The 15,629-nt window shown below is 48.7% G+C and overlaps 1 protein-coding gene across 2 annotated transcripts; it reads right to left on the minus strand.

Annotated features, from left to right (window-relative positions):
• Window positions 1-493: 493 nt before the first annotated feature.
• TRIM56 (tripartite motif containing 56) lies at window positions 494-5,773 on the minus strand. 2 transcript variants are annotated; one of them, XM_026516088.4, is made up of 3 exons: window positions 5,483-5,773; window positions 4,541-4,671; window positions 494-4,429 (listed from the first exon to the last, which is right to left on the minus strand). In XM_026516088.4, the coding sequence occupies exon 3, from the start codon at window positions 4,426-4,428 to the stop codon at window positions 2,113-2,115; it is 2,316 nt and encodes a 771-aa protein (XP_026371873.2). In that variant the 5' UTR covers window position 4,429; window positions 4,541-4,671; window positions 5,483-5,773; the 3' UTR covers window positions 494-2,112. The 2 variants fall into 2 exon arrangements, with proteins under 2 accessions (XP_026371873.2, XP_026371872.2); XM_026516087.4 differs by having other exon boundaries at window positions 4,541-4,703.
• Between the last annotated feature and the right edge of the window lie 9,856 nt (window positions 5,774-15,629).

Below are 15,629 nucleotides of genomic sequence, written 5' to 3' on the forward strand. Positions count from 1 at the left end.
GATGAACTCAACAAGACCTTCCCTTGCCTTGTGGATACTCCACAATGATCTGATCACCCCGGAGGAGTCCCCGACCTCTGCATACCTCCCCAGGGCAGGTTCCTTGGTCAGTCACCAGACAGGCCCTTGCTCTGATGGCCCTTCCTCTCCTGTCTCTCCTTCAACCGGACAGTCTCGTTTGCCCTGACACATTCATTTCCCAATCCAGTAGCTATTCTCGAATATCATTTATAGAAGTGTATGTTTTTGAAGTAAATATTCAAGCATACATGTTACTTAATGGTCAATAATAACTGAAGTAGAAATGTGCATATATGAGTAACAGCACAAAAGGACCAGAACCCAGTCTCCCAAATCACTATTTACAAATGTTGAACCTATTTCCACTCGATAACTATTCAGACATACTTTTATCTTGTTGCTATCATTATGTGATCATAATTCCAAATTCTCTTTTTTTTTTGCTATGATTGCATCACATAGCATCATATTCTTTGAAATAGTTTTCATAGTTGTCATACGTGAAGGCAATAGCTCATTGTCCTAATAGACCACAATCTACTTGGCTGTCCCCCACAGCCGAGCAGTTTCCAGCCGATGACTGTGATACAGAAGTGGCCGCAAATATCTCTGTGCAAATACTTTCTTTCTTTTGAATTATTTTCCCAGAATGTATTCCCCAAAGTGAGATAACTTAGTCGTACAGTCATTCCTTTCTACCTTTGTCAAGTATTGCCAAACGGCTTTCCAAAAAGCATCGCTCCATAGCGCCGGGAGTCTACCACTCCACGACATACTTTTTCAATGTAGTTTTGGCGAATGCAAGGGGTTGACTTCGAGTTTCCTGGTGCTGGCCTGTGTGCGTTTCCTCCTGGGTGCCAGCCTGTTTGGTCTTTTGAACCAAGTACATCTCTTGGTCACTGGAGGCTCAGCTCTTACTCAGCCCAGTTCTACATAGTTTCCTCCTCTTAACTGGTTTCCCTTGCCCTTTCTCTCGTTATTCTTTGCTGTGCAAATGTTTGAGGTTTTTATATAATTGAATGTGTCCACTTGACACTGACTATTTATTTCCCCTATCACTCCAATGAACAAGCAATAACCTCTCCAGGAAAGGGGTTTCTTTTCCCCACTCCGAATGCCCTGCACTTTCCCTCTGGACTTGTCCAAAATCCCTCTGGTTCTCATGAACATTCCATAGTCCACCATCCCTACATTAAATTCACTTTGGTCATCTCGCGACAGCCCCTGGCTCAACCTGTCCACTGAAGAGACCGGTGGTCCCGGCTCACCTCCGACGGAATCCTTCCCTGTGGATTCCATTCCCCCACCCAGCCCAGCCCCACTACTGACTTCTCAGGTTTTCCAACTGCTGTGGCCCCACAGTCCCACACCTGGCCTCCAAGGGTTCAGGCGAGGTTGTTTTCCTCAGCAATAATGGCCTACCTGAGGGCAAATCCCTTCACCCTTTAGTTCAGCCAAATGAAGGCCAGATTTTCTCTCTACTTTGCTGGGGGACACTATGACCAGAGGAGCCTCTACTTCCTGGCTGTGGCCGTATCAAAATCCCAGGCCTCTTGTGACCTGGCATGTCCCCCTGTTCCAGTCTGAGGGGAAGCTGGGTTCTCAGCTCTCTTCCAGAGGGCACGTGACAGACATACCCTGAGCCCTTCTTGGCTCAGAGGATTCCTTCTGCCAGCCCCCCCCCCCCCCCCGCCACACACAGACTCTCCCTGGGCCATTCCATTGGGAATGGTTTCGAAGAATGAAAATCAGCACAAGCTTACAAATTTCAGAGACCTCATCTATAAGGGCAGTGACGGCAGAGGCAGACAGTCACCCACAAAAAGCAGGAGGCACGGTTAGTTCCTGGCGCCCTCCTCCCCTCCTCCTCTGCTTCTGAGAGCTGTGGTCACACCACTGCTCTTGGTCCCATTCCTGCACACCCGAAGAGGGGTTAGCAGTTTGGCACTTCACATTGAAAGGTTGCCAGCCCCTGCCCTCTGGGAAAATGCCCTTGGCCACCACATCCCATGGCAGCCTGGCCTCCCTTGTCCCTCCCGACAGTCCTCCCCCTCCCCTCCCCCACCCCAGTCCCTCCCCAGTCCTAGCCCTTTAACTATCAGAAGGGCGGACCCGGAAGACATGGATGGTCCCATTACTGAGGGACACAACCAGGTGTCTGCCGTCCACCATGGTGGTCACCCGGGGCTTTTCCAGACCATGATAGGCTGTCAGGAAGTCGCCGAGCAGTGACCCCTTTGGATCCAGGATCACCACCTTGTTGACCTCACGAAGGGTCAGAAAGATGTAGCCTTTCTTATCCACAGACACAGAGCCTGGCTGGCAGCCATGCAGGCCTGGCCCCCGGTACTCCCCAATCACCTGACCCAGCCCATCACAGACCACCACGCTATTCTGCTGCCAATCGGACCCCACAAAATTGCCCTGGGGGCTGGTGGTCAGGAACACCAGTGCCCGCAGGCCCCTGTTAGCCTTGCCCCCTGGGATAAACCGGGTGGCCAGGCTGCCTTCCATGTTGTACACCTCCACATGGCCCGACACACTGACGGCCACCCGGTCCCCACTCGGCATCGCGGCCACGGCATGGCTGGCCTGGGAGAGGCTTAGGGCCCGGCGCCACTGCACCTCGCCATCGGGGCTGATGAGGTAGAGCCTGGCGCCAGCTGAGAAGGCCACTGCCCCCTGCAGGGCAGCCACGCTGCACGGGGAGCAGCCCTCAGGGACGGGCACCGCGCCCCTATAGTCACCACTGAGGGAGAAGCGCTTCAGTGCCCTGTTCTGCTCGTCGGCCACCAGGATCTCCCGGGGGCCGAAGGGACAGAGCCCTGTGATCCGAGGAGACCGCTTGTCTCCGGGCATCCGTGTAGGGAAGCTGCAGGAAAAAATGGGCCTGGGGAGGAGGCCGGAGCCCTCCAGGTTTAGCCCAGGTGCTGGGCTGGGCTCCCGGGAAATTGACTTGAGCCTGCCTTTGAACTTCCTCTTCTTGTTGGATCTGCTGCCCCTCGGGGTCTGGGCTCCTTCATCTTCCAGGGGTGTCTGGGCTCTGCCCTCTTTTGGGGTCTGGGCTCCATCTTCCTGGGGTGTCTTGGCTCTGTCCTCCTTCAGGGTCTGGGCTCCATCTTCCTGGGGTGTCTGGGCTCTGTTCTCCTTCGGGGTCTGGGCTCCATCCCTGTTCTGGGGCTGGATTCCACCTTGTCTCTCTGACTTGGCTCCATCCTCTCTGCAGCTCTGAGTTTCATCCCCTCCCTGGCTTTCAGCTTCGCCTTTCCCACTGTCCTTCTGGGGCTGCTGCTCCTCAAAGGAGAGTCGTAGCAAGTGGCAGTTCTTGTCCAAGAGCCCAGGATGGAGCTCCAGCTGGGGCAGGAGGCAGGGGGCTGGCCCAGGCATCCAGGGGCAACCCTGCAGCTGCCGGAGCCTCTGGGCAATTGCCCCTTCCAGTGAGAGTATCTCAGCCTCGCGGCCCAGGCTGAGCACCCGACGGGCAAAGGCAGCCGCCGCCCTGGCCACCTGCTCCCGGCCCTCCAGCTCCCCCAGTCTCTCCCGAGCGGCCTCCTCAGCAGCCTCCACGTGGGCCCGTAGCTGCCCCAGCACCTCCTGCTTCTGGGCCAGGAGGGCCCGGAGGACCCCCTCAGCCACCTCCTCCACCTGGGTCCCCACCCTAGCCGCCTGCTCCCGCAGCCGGGCCAAGGCTTCCTTTTCCACCATCCTCGCTGACTCGAGCTCAGCCAGGTTGTTGTCCACACCCGCCAGCAGCTCCTCTAGGCCGGGCCTCCGGGCACGCACGGCCTCGGCCAGTGGCAGGCAGGGGTGGTCCAGGTGGGGGTCCAGGCGGCACTCGCGGCACAGCAGCTGGGAGCAGGGCTGGCACAGGAAGCGCAGGGCCTCCCCAGGATGCTGGGGGCACTGGGCCGCCTGGCGCTCCCGGGCCTCCTCGTCGTACCAGCCCGCCCTGTAGCCCACCAGGTCCACCACCCGGTGGGTGTGGGTCTGCCGGGTGCAGCGGTGCCCGTCGGCGCAGGCCTGGCACAGGTCATCCGCACAGTCCAGGCACCGGGCTGTGGCCGGCCCCCCGGTGCCAGCACCCCCCATTAGGGGACACAGCGCACAGGCGGGCTTCCCCGCACGCAGGTCTCCGCCAGCGCGGGCCCTCACCAGATCCAGGAGCCCATTGACGAAGAAGTTGGTCTTGAAGGCGGCCACACCCGCCGGCGGCACAGGCACAGTCTCACGGCACTCAGGGCAGCGGAGGTGGCCACCGTCGGCCAGCTGGGCCAGGCAGTCCTGGCAGTAGGTGTGCAGGCAGGGCAACGTTTTGGGGGCACGAAGCTGCTCCAGGCATATTTTACAGGCCAGGAAATCGCTGCTCAGGGCTTCCAGGAGGGAGGGCGAGGATCCCTGGGAAACCATGCTGCAAGCGAGGGGTCAGGGTCAGAGGGCAGTGGGTGTCTCCACGGTCCCTCCAGCCTGCCGTCCTGCCTCTCCCCCCATCCTCAAGCCCCGCCAGGTCTGGGGGTCTCACCTGAATGGCCAGGAAATCTTCTGGTCTCCCAGGGCTGGTGGCCGCTTGCTCTTGAGCTAGGTTGCCGCCCAGCTCTGTGCATACATTCGGCGAATGGACAAAAGTAACCGCTTCTTGCCTGGTGCCTTGTGCTTTGAGAAAGGACCAGACGAAGAAGCCCAGCCTTAGGAAGCGAACAGGGTAATGATTAGCACCCCGGGTTGACAGGCCTGTAGCAAGTGTGGCAGGAGCCCTGTGTGAAGAGTGCTGAGGTCCAGCCGGGGGCAGCTGCTGGGGTGGGGGCAGGCAGAGGAAGGACACAGGGGAGGGGCAGGTGGGCAGAGTCACCTTGACTCCTGGCAGCTTGGGTAGGATAAGCGGCCCCAGTTCCTGCAGCCCCACACACCAGTCTTCTTCTAGACCCTGGGAGCAGCATCAGGGGTGGTGGGGGCCCTACTTCCTGCTGGACTAACTCGATAGGGGTTCTGGAGCAGAAGGAAGGAAGGTTGTGGGGAAGGGGCTGCCCTGCTGTCCCTCCAGCTGCTAGACTTCAGGGTCACCAGGGCCTGTGCCTCATCTCCTAGAGGCCTTTTTGCCTGTCCTGCTGCAAGGGGCCTCCGCTTTCCTAGAAGCCTCTGAGTTGTGCGGTCCGTCTGTGACTCCCCGCTGATGCCAGCACAGTGGCAAAATCCTCCAGGAAGAGACTGCCGGAGAGGGGAGTCCCCCCAAACTTCTGGGGAGTGGAGGCTGGGAGGAAAGGCCAGAGAGGGAGAGGGGGTCTCTCCCAGGTCAGCGTCTGGCCTCTGGTCCCAGAGTGGGGCAAGGTGGGGTGCTCCCTCCCACCCTCTCCTCTCCTCCCGCCTTCCGGGTCTCTCCCCTCCCCCTTCCTCTTCCTCCTGCTCCCTTCCCCCCACTCCCTCCAGCTCAGCTCCTTTTTCATCTGCATTCCCAGGCCCTCCTTACCAAGCCTGAGCTGACCCCGGGCTCCAGGACGGGGAGTGGGGGGCCCCCGAGGCCTGGACGCCGCTGTGGCTGGGTGCCTGAGAGAGAAACAAAACTGAAACTAATGGTACTTCAGCAACTTCCGTCCCCAGCCCGGGACACCGACTTGCACGGCCTCAGGCCCCGCCTTCTTCCCTACCCCAGCCCGGACCTCTTCCTCGGGAGGGAGACCTCCACCCCTGGCCGCGGGGCCCCTCCTGCAGGCCCTGGGGCTCGGTGGGCCTCCCCGGGTTGGCCGGTCCGATCTAGGTCAGGATCCGTGCAGCCAGTTAAGGGTGTTTGTCACACACACACACACACACACACACACACACACACACGCAGAGGAACGGCCTGAGGACACGTCCTCTGAGGGGAGAAATTAGAGCTGAGTCCTGGGGCCAGGTCTCCGGTGAGGCAGCATAGCTACAAACCCAGTCCTAGGTGGGGTCCTTCAGGCCACAGACCTTTGCTGAGATAGGGGAGAGGCATGGGAACCAGATGAGGAGCTTTGGATCTGGCTTAGTGAAGGCTTCCTGGAGGAGGCATCGCTCGAGATGAGTTTGAAGGGCACACAGGGGTTTGGGGCAGGAACACAGGGAAGGACGTTCTGGGAATCGGGAACAGCAAGTCCGTGGGTACAGAGGAATGAAATACCCCAACTCTTCCCAGTGGCTCCAAGTAATTTGGGGTGGTTTATGGGAAGGGGACATGTGAGTGCCGGCAGATGCGGTTACAGAAGGAAGCAGTGGCCAGATTGTAGGGGACCTGATGTTCTCCGTGAAGGACTCTGAGTTTTATCCAAAAAGAGAAAAGAAACCGTTGAAGGATACTTCCCCTGATATCTTATGAAAAATTTGAAGCACAGAAAAAGTGGAAGGAATCACCACAAACATTCCTATACCTACCACTTAGAGTCTATGGTTAAGATATGATAGTTGATTTACTAGGTATCTATCCGTGTACGCACCCCCCTGTTCACAGTGACCCAGGGAGAGCTCACTGTGGCATCAGGGTCCAGGGAAAAAGTGGAGGGGTCTGAGCTGACCCCTTGACCGCAGGACAGAGAGGAGGAGGGAAGATGGGATCCTTATTTGGGAGCTATTGTTGGAGGCCACGAAGCCTCGGCACTGGTGACAAGGCCTGGGGCGGGAGGCCAAGGAAGGAGGGCAGGCTCTGGAGGTCAGAAGGGAGGGTAAGGCTGGCGACACCCAGGCTTGTAACCTTTCTATACTCTTCTGTGGTCTTGATGAAGTCACTCAGCAGTACCCAAAGCTATAGCAAGTGCTATGCCAATACGAGAGAAGGAGATTTCTTTCATTTCTCCTGGAAGGGTGGTGGTGGTGTGGGAATCTGGAGGGCTTCGTGGAAGAGGTAGCATTACTATGGCCATCCTACCCTGCCTCCTCAAACACTGAACAGTTGCTTAAAGTGCCTGTGGTATACAGCCAGGAAGACAGTTTCTTCCCCAGAGAACAGACTTCTGAGCTAAGGGATAACTCACCCCCACCAAATGATAAGCGTTACCACAGAGACACGTGTGGGAGTGGGGTGTGTGGATTCTCCCCGGATGCTGGGGGTTCCTCAAGATAACCCTGGGGTGGGCAGGCAGAACAAAGTTAATGCCTCGATTCCTAGAAGGCCTAAGGGTTTTCCCTTAAAGTCGCCATTTATAGGATTTTCATTAAGCAAGTTTGAGCTTTGTTCTGTAGGTCCTTGTGAGCTGAGCCAAGGTTTATAATCTTAATTTATACAAATAATAAGGATCATTTAAAGTAAACTTTAAAACACTCCTAGCATCATTGTAACAAAATAACTTTTTTCCTGAGTTCATTTCCTTTGGTCTCTGTCCCTATGAATATATTTTACCATAATTATATTTATAGTGTGCTTATACTTTTTGTTTATTTACCTAACAATGTTATGTCAGCATTTTCTGTGTTTTTTTTTTTTAAAGATTTACTTGTTTATTTTAGGGGGGGAGGGGCAGAGGATGGACCCAGGGCTCGAGATCCCAGGACGCTGAGATCATGACCTAAGCCGAAGCTGAGAGTTAGACACTTAATCAACTGAGCCACCCAGGCGCCCCAACATTTGCTGTGTTTCTATACATTCTTCATAGTTGTTATTGTTAACGGCTGAATAAATTATATGCTGTAATTTACTTAACTATTTAGAAATATGCTGGTAAACCAGCTTCCCCCCCCTCCCTTAGCAGTTTCCATGATGTAAATAATGGTGTAAATATTCCCATCAGGGCTGATTTCATGCTACCAATAATTTAACAACTGCCTGCAAAATTTCCAGAATTTAACAATGAGCTTTCAGGAGCCAGTCGTCTTTGGAAGCTTTTAGAATCTTCTCTTTGTCCCCAGTGTTAATTTCACAGTGGTACCATCGTGCTGAGCATTTATTGGGCTCTTTGGTCTCAAAGCATGTTTCCCTTCTGGGAAACTCTCCCATGTTGTTGAGGATTCTCTCCCCTCCGATTTCTCCAACTTCTTCTCCGATTTCTCCGATTTCCCCTCCGTTTCCCCCTCTGGAACTTTCACCTTTGAGATACTGGACCTCCCACATAGGTCATCCGATTTTATCTTTTCTCTCATTTTCCATTTGTCTTTTTGTACTACTTTCTGGGAGATTTTTTCAACTTCATCCTTCTAACTATTGGTTTTTCAAATCTGCTGTCATAGTTTTAATTCATGAGTATCCTATATATATTTTTTTGTAACTGATTTTTACTAGATGGATCCAGTATCTTCTCCTACCTTTCTGAGGACATGAATGTCTTGTTGACTCGTGTGTGCAAGCGTGTGTGTGTGTGTGTGTGTGTGTGTGTGTCCTTCACTTTGGGTGGTTTCTGTTTACCCCAAGTTGCTGTTTCTTCTTTCCTTCCCTCCCCCACCTCTCCCTCCCCGCCCCTTCCCTCCCTCCCTCCCTCCCTCCCTCCTTTCCTTTCTTCCTCTCTTTTTTGGTGACTGTACTATTTATTATTTTATATTTTAAAATTAGCATTCTGAGGTATAATCTATACACAGTAAAAATCAGCTATTTAAGTGTATGGCTGTTCAGTGAGTTTTGACAAATGTGTATCGTTAATAATTACCAACGCAATCATATATAGTACAATATAAAAATAAGGAAATTGACATTGGGACAAAACTGTTAACTAGACTGTAGACCTTATTCATTTTTCACTTTGTGTGTGTGTGTTGTGTATAGTTCTGTGCAGTTTTATTACAAGTGCAGATGCCGGTAACCGCCATCGTAATCAACATACAGAACCGTCCTGTAACACAAAGGAACTCCCTTCCCCCATCCCTAACCCCTGGCAGCCGGTGAGCGGCTCCCCATCTCTATAATTTTGCCATTTCAAGAATGTTACCTAAATAAAATCATAAACTACGACACCTTTAGAGATCCACCCGAGTTCTTATACACATGTCAATAGTTCACTGCTTTTATTACTGGGTAATATTCCATTGTTTGGGGGTTTTCTGGTTTGTTTATCCATTCTCCTCTTGGAAGACATTCAGATTGTTTCCAGTTTGGGTTATTACAAATATAGCCACTATAACCATTTCTCTACTGGTTTTCGTGCGAACCAAAGTCTTCCTGTGTCTGGGATAAATGCTTAGAAGTATCCTCAGTTGAGTGATAAGTGTCTTTCATTTTACAAGAAACTGCCCAACTGTTTTCCAGAGTGATCGTACCATTTTACCTTCCCATCAGGAATGTATGAGAAATTCCATTTTTCCACATCATCGCCAGCATTTAGTATTGTCAGATTTCTTTATTTTAGTTCTGATAGGTGTGTTAGCTCGTCATGGTTTCAGTTTGCACTTCCCTAACGGCTAGTCATGCCGACCATCTTTTCACATTCTGATCTAACTTAGATCCTCTTCAGTGAAACGTGTGTTCTTTTGCCCGTTTTTTAATCGGATTTTTTTTTTAAGAGGGAGGGGAGGAAGGGAGGCACAGAGGGAGAGGGAGAGAGAGAATCTTAAGCAGGCTCCACGCCCAGCACAGAGCCCGATGCGGGGTTCCATCGCACAACCCTGAGATCATGGCCTGAGCCAAAATCAAGAGTCAGATGCTTTACTGACTCAGCAATTTCTCAGCAGATTTCTCGGCAATCTTTTCCAGTTTTCATTGTACAAGTCTCATACTTCTTTTGCTAAATTTGTTCTTAAGTATTTTATTCTTCTTGATGCTTTTGTGAGTAGAATTGTTTTTTTTTTTAAGATTTTATTTATTTGAGAGAGAGAGAGGCAGCCAGAGAGAGAAGGAACACAAGCAGGGGGAGTGGGAGAGGAAGAAACAGGCTCCCAGCAGAGGAGCCTGATGTGGGGCTCGATCCCAGGACTCTGGGATCACGCCCTGGGCCGAAGGCAGACGCTTAACGAATGAGCCACCCAGGCGCTCTAGAATTGTTTTTTAAATCTCATTTTTGACATGCACATTGCTAGTTTATGGAACTATAACTGGTTTTTATATTTTGATTTAGGATCGTATGGCCTTGCTAAACTCACTGATTAGTTCTTTTTTTTTTTTTTTAAAGATTTTATTTTATTTTATTAGACAGAGATAGAGACAGCCAGCGAGAGAGGGAACACAAGCAGGGGGAGTGGGAGAGGAAGAAGCAGGTTCCCAGTGGAGGAGCCCGATGTGGGGCTTGATCCCACAATGCCGGGATCACGCCCTGAGCCGAAGGCAGACGCCTAACCGCTGTGCCACCCAGGCGCCCCTCACTGATTAGTTCTAATAGGTTTTTTTTTTTCTTTTTATAAGTTCCTTAGGATTTTCTACGTACAAGGTCATGGCGTTTATGAATAAAGACAGTTTAATTTCTTCTTAGGATCCATTTCTTTAAAAGTAATCTGTATGCTTTTAATTCTTTTCTTTCCTTTTTTGCACTGGCTAGAATCTTCAGAAAATGGTGAATAAGAGTGGTAAGAGCAGACATTGTCTTGTTCTTGGTCATAGGGGAAAAGTAGTCAGTCTTTCATCATTAAGTATGATGTTAGCTGTATGTTTTTTGCAGATGTCTTTTATCAGATTAAGGAAATCCGCTCTTTTCCCGCTTTGTTGAGAATTTCAAAGTTTTTAAAAATCATAATAAGAATTGAATTTTTCATTCTTTTCCTGCACCAGCAGAGATAATCATGTGCTTTTCCTTTGTTCTATTAATGTGATACATTACTTTATTTTTAGAGTTAAAGCAATGTCTCATTCCTAGAATAAACTCCATTTAGTCATAGTTATGTAATCCTGTTTATATGTTGCTGGATACAGTTTGAAAATATTTTGTTTAAAATTTTTGTGTCTGGGGGCACCTGGCTGGCTCAGTCGGAAGAGCATGCAATTCTTGATCTTGGGTCATGAGTTCGAGTCCCATGTCAGGTGTAGAGATTACTCAAAATAAATAAAAACTTAAAAAAATTTTTTGTGTCTATGTTGGTGGATTATACTGGTTTATTATTTTATTCTCTTGTCATGTCTTTGTCTGGCCTTGATATCACGGTAATACGAACCTTATAAAACAGGTTGGGAAATGTTCCCTTCTCCTCTGTTTCCTGAAAGGGTTTATATAGAGTTGATATTATTTCTTCCCTAAAAGTTTGATAGAAAGGCACCTGGGTGGCTCAGTCAGTTAAGTGTCTGCCTTTGGCTCTCAGCCAGGAGTCTGCTTCTCTCTCTGCTTCTGCCCCTCCCTCTGCTTATGCTCTCTCTCACGTATGCATTTTCTCTCTCTCTCAAATAAATAAATAAAATCTTAAAAAAAAATATTCCCACCAGGATTGATTTCAGGCTCTCAACGTGAGGCCATTGAACACAAAGTTGGGGAGGGACACGCACTATTGGAGCCATCCGCTGGCTCTAATAACACCACTTTCTGTATCTTAGCAATTTAGATATTTTTGGTATTGTGTATTTTTTTTTTAAGATTTTATTTATTTATTCGACAGAGAGAGAGACAGCCAACGAGAGAGGGAACACAAGCAGGGGGAGTGGGAGAGGAAGAAGCAGGCTCATAGCAGAGGAGCCTGATGTGGGGCTCGATCCCATAAGGCCGGGATCACGCCCTGAGCCGAAGGCAGACGCCTAACCGCTGTGCCACCCAGGCGCCCTGGTATTGTGTATTTTTGTTCAATTCCAGATATTTTCTAATTTCCGTCGTGGTATCTTCTTTGACCCCCAGGTTATTTAAAAGTGCATTGTTTAATTTCCAAATATTTGGGGATTCCCAGATTTCTTCCATTTGTAGATTACTACTTTGGTTCTGTTGTTGTTGGAGAAAATACTTTGTATGATTTTCATCCTTTTAAATTTACTCAGACTTGATTTATGGCCTAGCATGTGGTTTATCTTGGACAGCATTTCATGTGTGCTTGAAAAGAATGGTTGCTCTCCTGTTGCTGGGTGGAGGGTTGTGTATACGTATTTGTTAGATCAAATTGGGTGATAGAGTTGTTCAAGTCTTCTTCTTTTTTTATAAGATTTTAAAAATTTATTTGTCAGAGAGAGAGAGAGCATAAGCAGGGGGAGCTGCAGGCAGAGGGAGAGGCAGACTCCCTGATGAGCAAGGAGCTCGATGCAGGACTTGATCCCAGGTCCCTGGGATCATGACCTGAGCTGAAGGCAGACACTTAACCAACTGAGCCACCCAGGCCCCCATGTTTATAATTTTTATCTCTTCTTATGAAGATATTTTTATTTATCTTATGAATTTTTTTCATTTTTTGTATATCTTTTTATGTATTTTCTTATATTTATATATCTTATGAAGTGTTCTTCTTTGCCTTTATTTTTTGCTTTAATTTAAAAAAACTTTAATAAGAAATTGATTTAAACAACAATATACTTGAAGAGAAAATTACCTTGGATCCTCTAAAAGTAATTTATCACTGTGATACACACACACACACACACATTGGAAAATTACTTGGCTATAAAAAAAGAATGGGATCTTGCCATTTGCAACAACATGAATGGACCTAGAGGGTATGATGCTAAGTGAAATAAGTCTGAGAAAGACAAATACCATATGATTTTACTCATATGTGGAATTTAAGAAACAAAACAAATGAACAAAGGAAAAAAGAGACAAACAAACCCTCCCCCCACCCAACTCTTTTTTTTTTTTAATTTTTTTTTTTAAAGATTTTATTTATTTATTTGGCAGAGACAGCCAGCGAGAGAGGGAACACAAGCAGGGGGAGTGGGAGAGGAAGAAGCAGTCTCCTAGCAGAGGAGCCTGATGTGGGGCTCGATCCCAGAACGCTGGGATCACGCCCTGAGCCGAAGGCAGACGCTTAATGACTGCGCCACCCAGGCGCCCCTCCCCCACCCCAACTCTTAAATATTGAGAACATACTGGTGGTTACCAGAGGGTAGGTGGGTTGGGGGATGGGCGAAATAAGTGAAGGGGATTAAAAGCACACTTAGCCTGATGAGCACTGAGTAATGTATAGAACTGCTGAATCACTATATTGTACACCTGAAACTAGTATAACCCTGTATGTCAATTATACTGGAATTTTTAATAAATATTTTATTTATTTATTTGAGAGAAAGGGAGACACACAGCATGAGCAGGGGGAGGGCAGAGGGAGAGGGAGAAGCAGACACCCCACTGGGCATGGAGCCCGGCATGGGGCTCGATCCCAGGACCCCGAGATCATGACCTGAGCCAAAGTCAGAGGCTTAACTGACTGAGCCATCCAGGCATCCCAGTTATACTAGACTTTTAACAATAAATAAGTAAATATATGGTTTTTACTGAAAAAATTTATAAATAAAAGTAATTTATCACTACTTAAAGACATTGCCATACATGTAATACAGCTCCATAGAAAAAAAAGTTATAATTTGTCTTTGATTTTACAATGACAAATGAAAACCACTGTTTTAAGATATGCAGGATTTTTTTTTAAGATTTTATTTTTAAGTAATCTCTACACTCAATGTGGGGCTCTGACTCATGACCCTGAGAACAAGAGTCAGTTGCTCCACCGACTGAACGAGCCAGGCACCCCCAAGATATGTAGCAATATTTTTGTACCTGTTTTTTTTTTAAACAGGGAGAGCTAATAACTTATTGGAATATAAAAAATTAGAACTAAATGAGGATGTTCCTAAGGGAGAAAGGGGGTATTTTCACAGAAACAATACTTTTCCCTAATTCATCTCCATCTGATGCTGATGAAAATCCATCATTGGCCGTTTAGTTAAAACAACCACCACCACCACCAAGCAAGATGCTTGGGTATATGCCCCAGTCATTTCATGCACAATAACGGAATGGAGGAGAAGGAACAAATGAAAGAACAGGGAAACTATTCAAGAAGCAGTGCAGCCAGGGGCGCCTGGTGGCACAGCGGTTGAGTGTCTGCCTTCGGCTCAGGGCGTGATCCCGGCCTTATGGGATCGAGCCCCACATCGGGCTCCTCTGCTATGAGCCTGCTTCTTCCTCTCCCACTCTCCCTGCTTGTGTTCCCTCTCTCGCTGACTCTCTCTCTCTCTCTCTGTTGAATAAATAAATAAAATCTTTAAAAAAAAAAAAAAAAAAAAAAGAAGCAGTGCAGCCAAATGGCAGATTTCTAGTTGAGAGCGGGCTCTTGGCCTGTGGAAACCGAATTCTGGACTAAAGCAGCAGTTGGTAGCTACTTCCTGGCCGCTACGGGAACACGCCAATTGTACCTTTGCCCTCTACTTCCAACTACGCAAGTGTATCTATTTCATTGATTGGCTGCCCATCAGATCAACATCTGATGTGCCTCATTGACAAGCCTGGTCATTCACAATAGGTTTTCATTAGTTTAGCAAGTGGCGCATGCTACTTAATCTTCAACGGTACCACCGAACCATCCCGCCCATAGCCTTCACATTAACCACACCACTGTTCTTGGTCTGGACTCCTTTCTCGGGTTTTTCATCAGAGCCAGGATCAGATACTTCAAAGAGCGCCACCAGATGGGCACACAAGCAGGGCCAGGACTGGCCGAGGAAAGTCATTTTCATTTTTGAAGGGTATTTTACTTCTGTCTCTCTGTCTCTTCTCCTCCCGGGTTCCTTATTACACGTATGTCGGTACGCTTACCGTTGTCCCTCGGTCTCTGAGGCTCTGTACATTTTCCTTCGATTTTGTCCCTCTCTCTTCTTTGGACTGGATCAGTTTAATCCACCTATCTTCGAGTTGACAGATTCTTGCTTCTGCCATCTCAAATTGGCTGTCGAACCCTTCTCATGAAATTTTCATTCCAGTTAGTTTATTTTTCAACAGTAGAATTTCCATCTGGTTCTTTTTTTTTTTTTTTTTTTAATAGTTTCTGTTTCCCTGCTGAGATTTTTCTATTTTTTGAGTCACTCTCATCAGTGCAATCCCTTGGATTCTTTGCAAATATTCATAATAGCTGCTTTGAAGTATCTTCTAAATCCCACATCTGGGCCCATGCAGAATCACTTCCTGTGGACTACTCCCTTCTCCTGAGTATGGGTCACACTTTCCTATCCCTTTGTGCATCTTGGAGCATTCGATGGTAAGGGTTGTTGCTGATACTGCTAATCCTTAGCAACTTAACGAAGCTTAAACTGGACTTCATGTTTCCAGATGTGTGTGGTCATTGGTATCTCTACTTGGTTCTTCTGTTCTTATTTATTCTAGGCTGACTTCGGGATCTCCTGGTGTCTGCATAGCTTAGTGGTCGGTCAGTCAGTGTGGGCAGAGGTTGTGCTCACATACCTGAACCCCATGAGGCTTCTACCTTCTTCTAAATCACCAGAGTGTGGCTGGGGAGTGTGTCTGGAGTTCAGCTGGACTCGTCTTTTATATTCTGCTGGGCTGCCTCACTTTCCTGGAGGAAACCAACACGCTGGCTTCCCAGGATCCTTAGCAATATTTACATCCCAGACAAGTATCATTAAAAGGAACCGTTAAAGGGGTGCCTGGGTGGCTCAGTTGGTTAAGTGGCTGCCTTCGGCTCAGGTCATGATCCCGGGGTCCTGGGATTGAGCCCCGTGTTGGGCTCCCTGCTCTGCCGGGAGTCGCTTCTCCCTCTCCCTCTGCCCCTCCCTCCTGCTCATGCTTTCTCTGGCACACTCATTCTCTCCCTCAAATAAATAAATA

Source organism: Ursus arctos, unplaced genomic scaffold, assembly GCF_023065955.2.
Source record: "Ursus arctos isolate Adak ecotype North America unplaced genomic scaffold, UrsArc2.0 scaffold_2, whole genome shotgun sequence".
In the NCBI taxonomy this organism is placed as follows: domain Eukaryota; kingdom Metazoa; phylum Chordata; class Mammalia; order Carnivora; family Ursidae; genus Ursus; species Ursus arctos.

Excerpts from the sequence above, each read along its gene's own strand:
- TRIM56 (XM_026516088.4), bottom strand. The coding sequence starts at position 4,428 with ATGGTTTCCCAGGGATCCTCGCCCTCCCTCCTGGAAGCCCTGAGCAGC.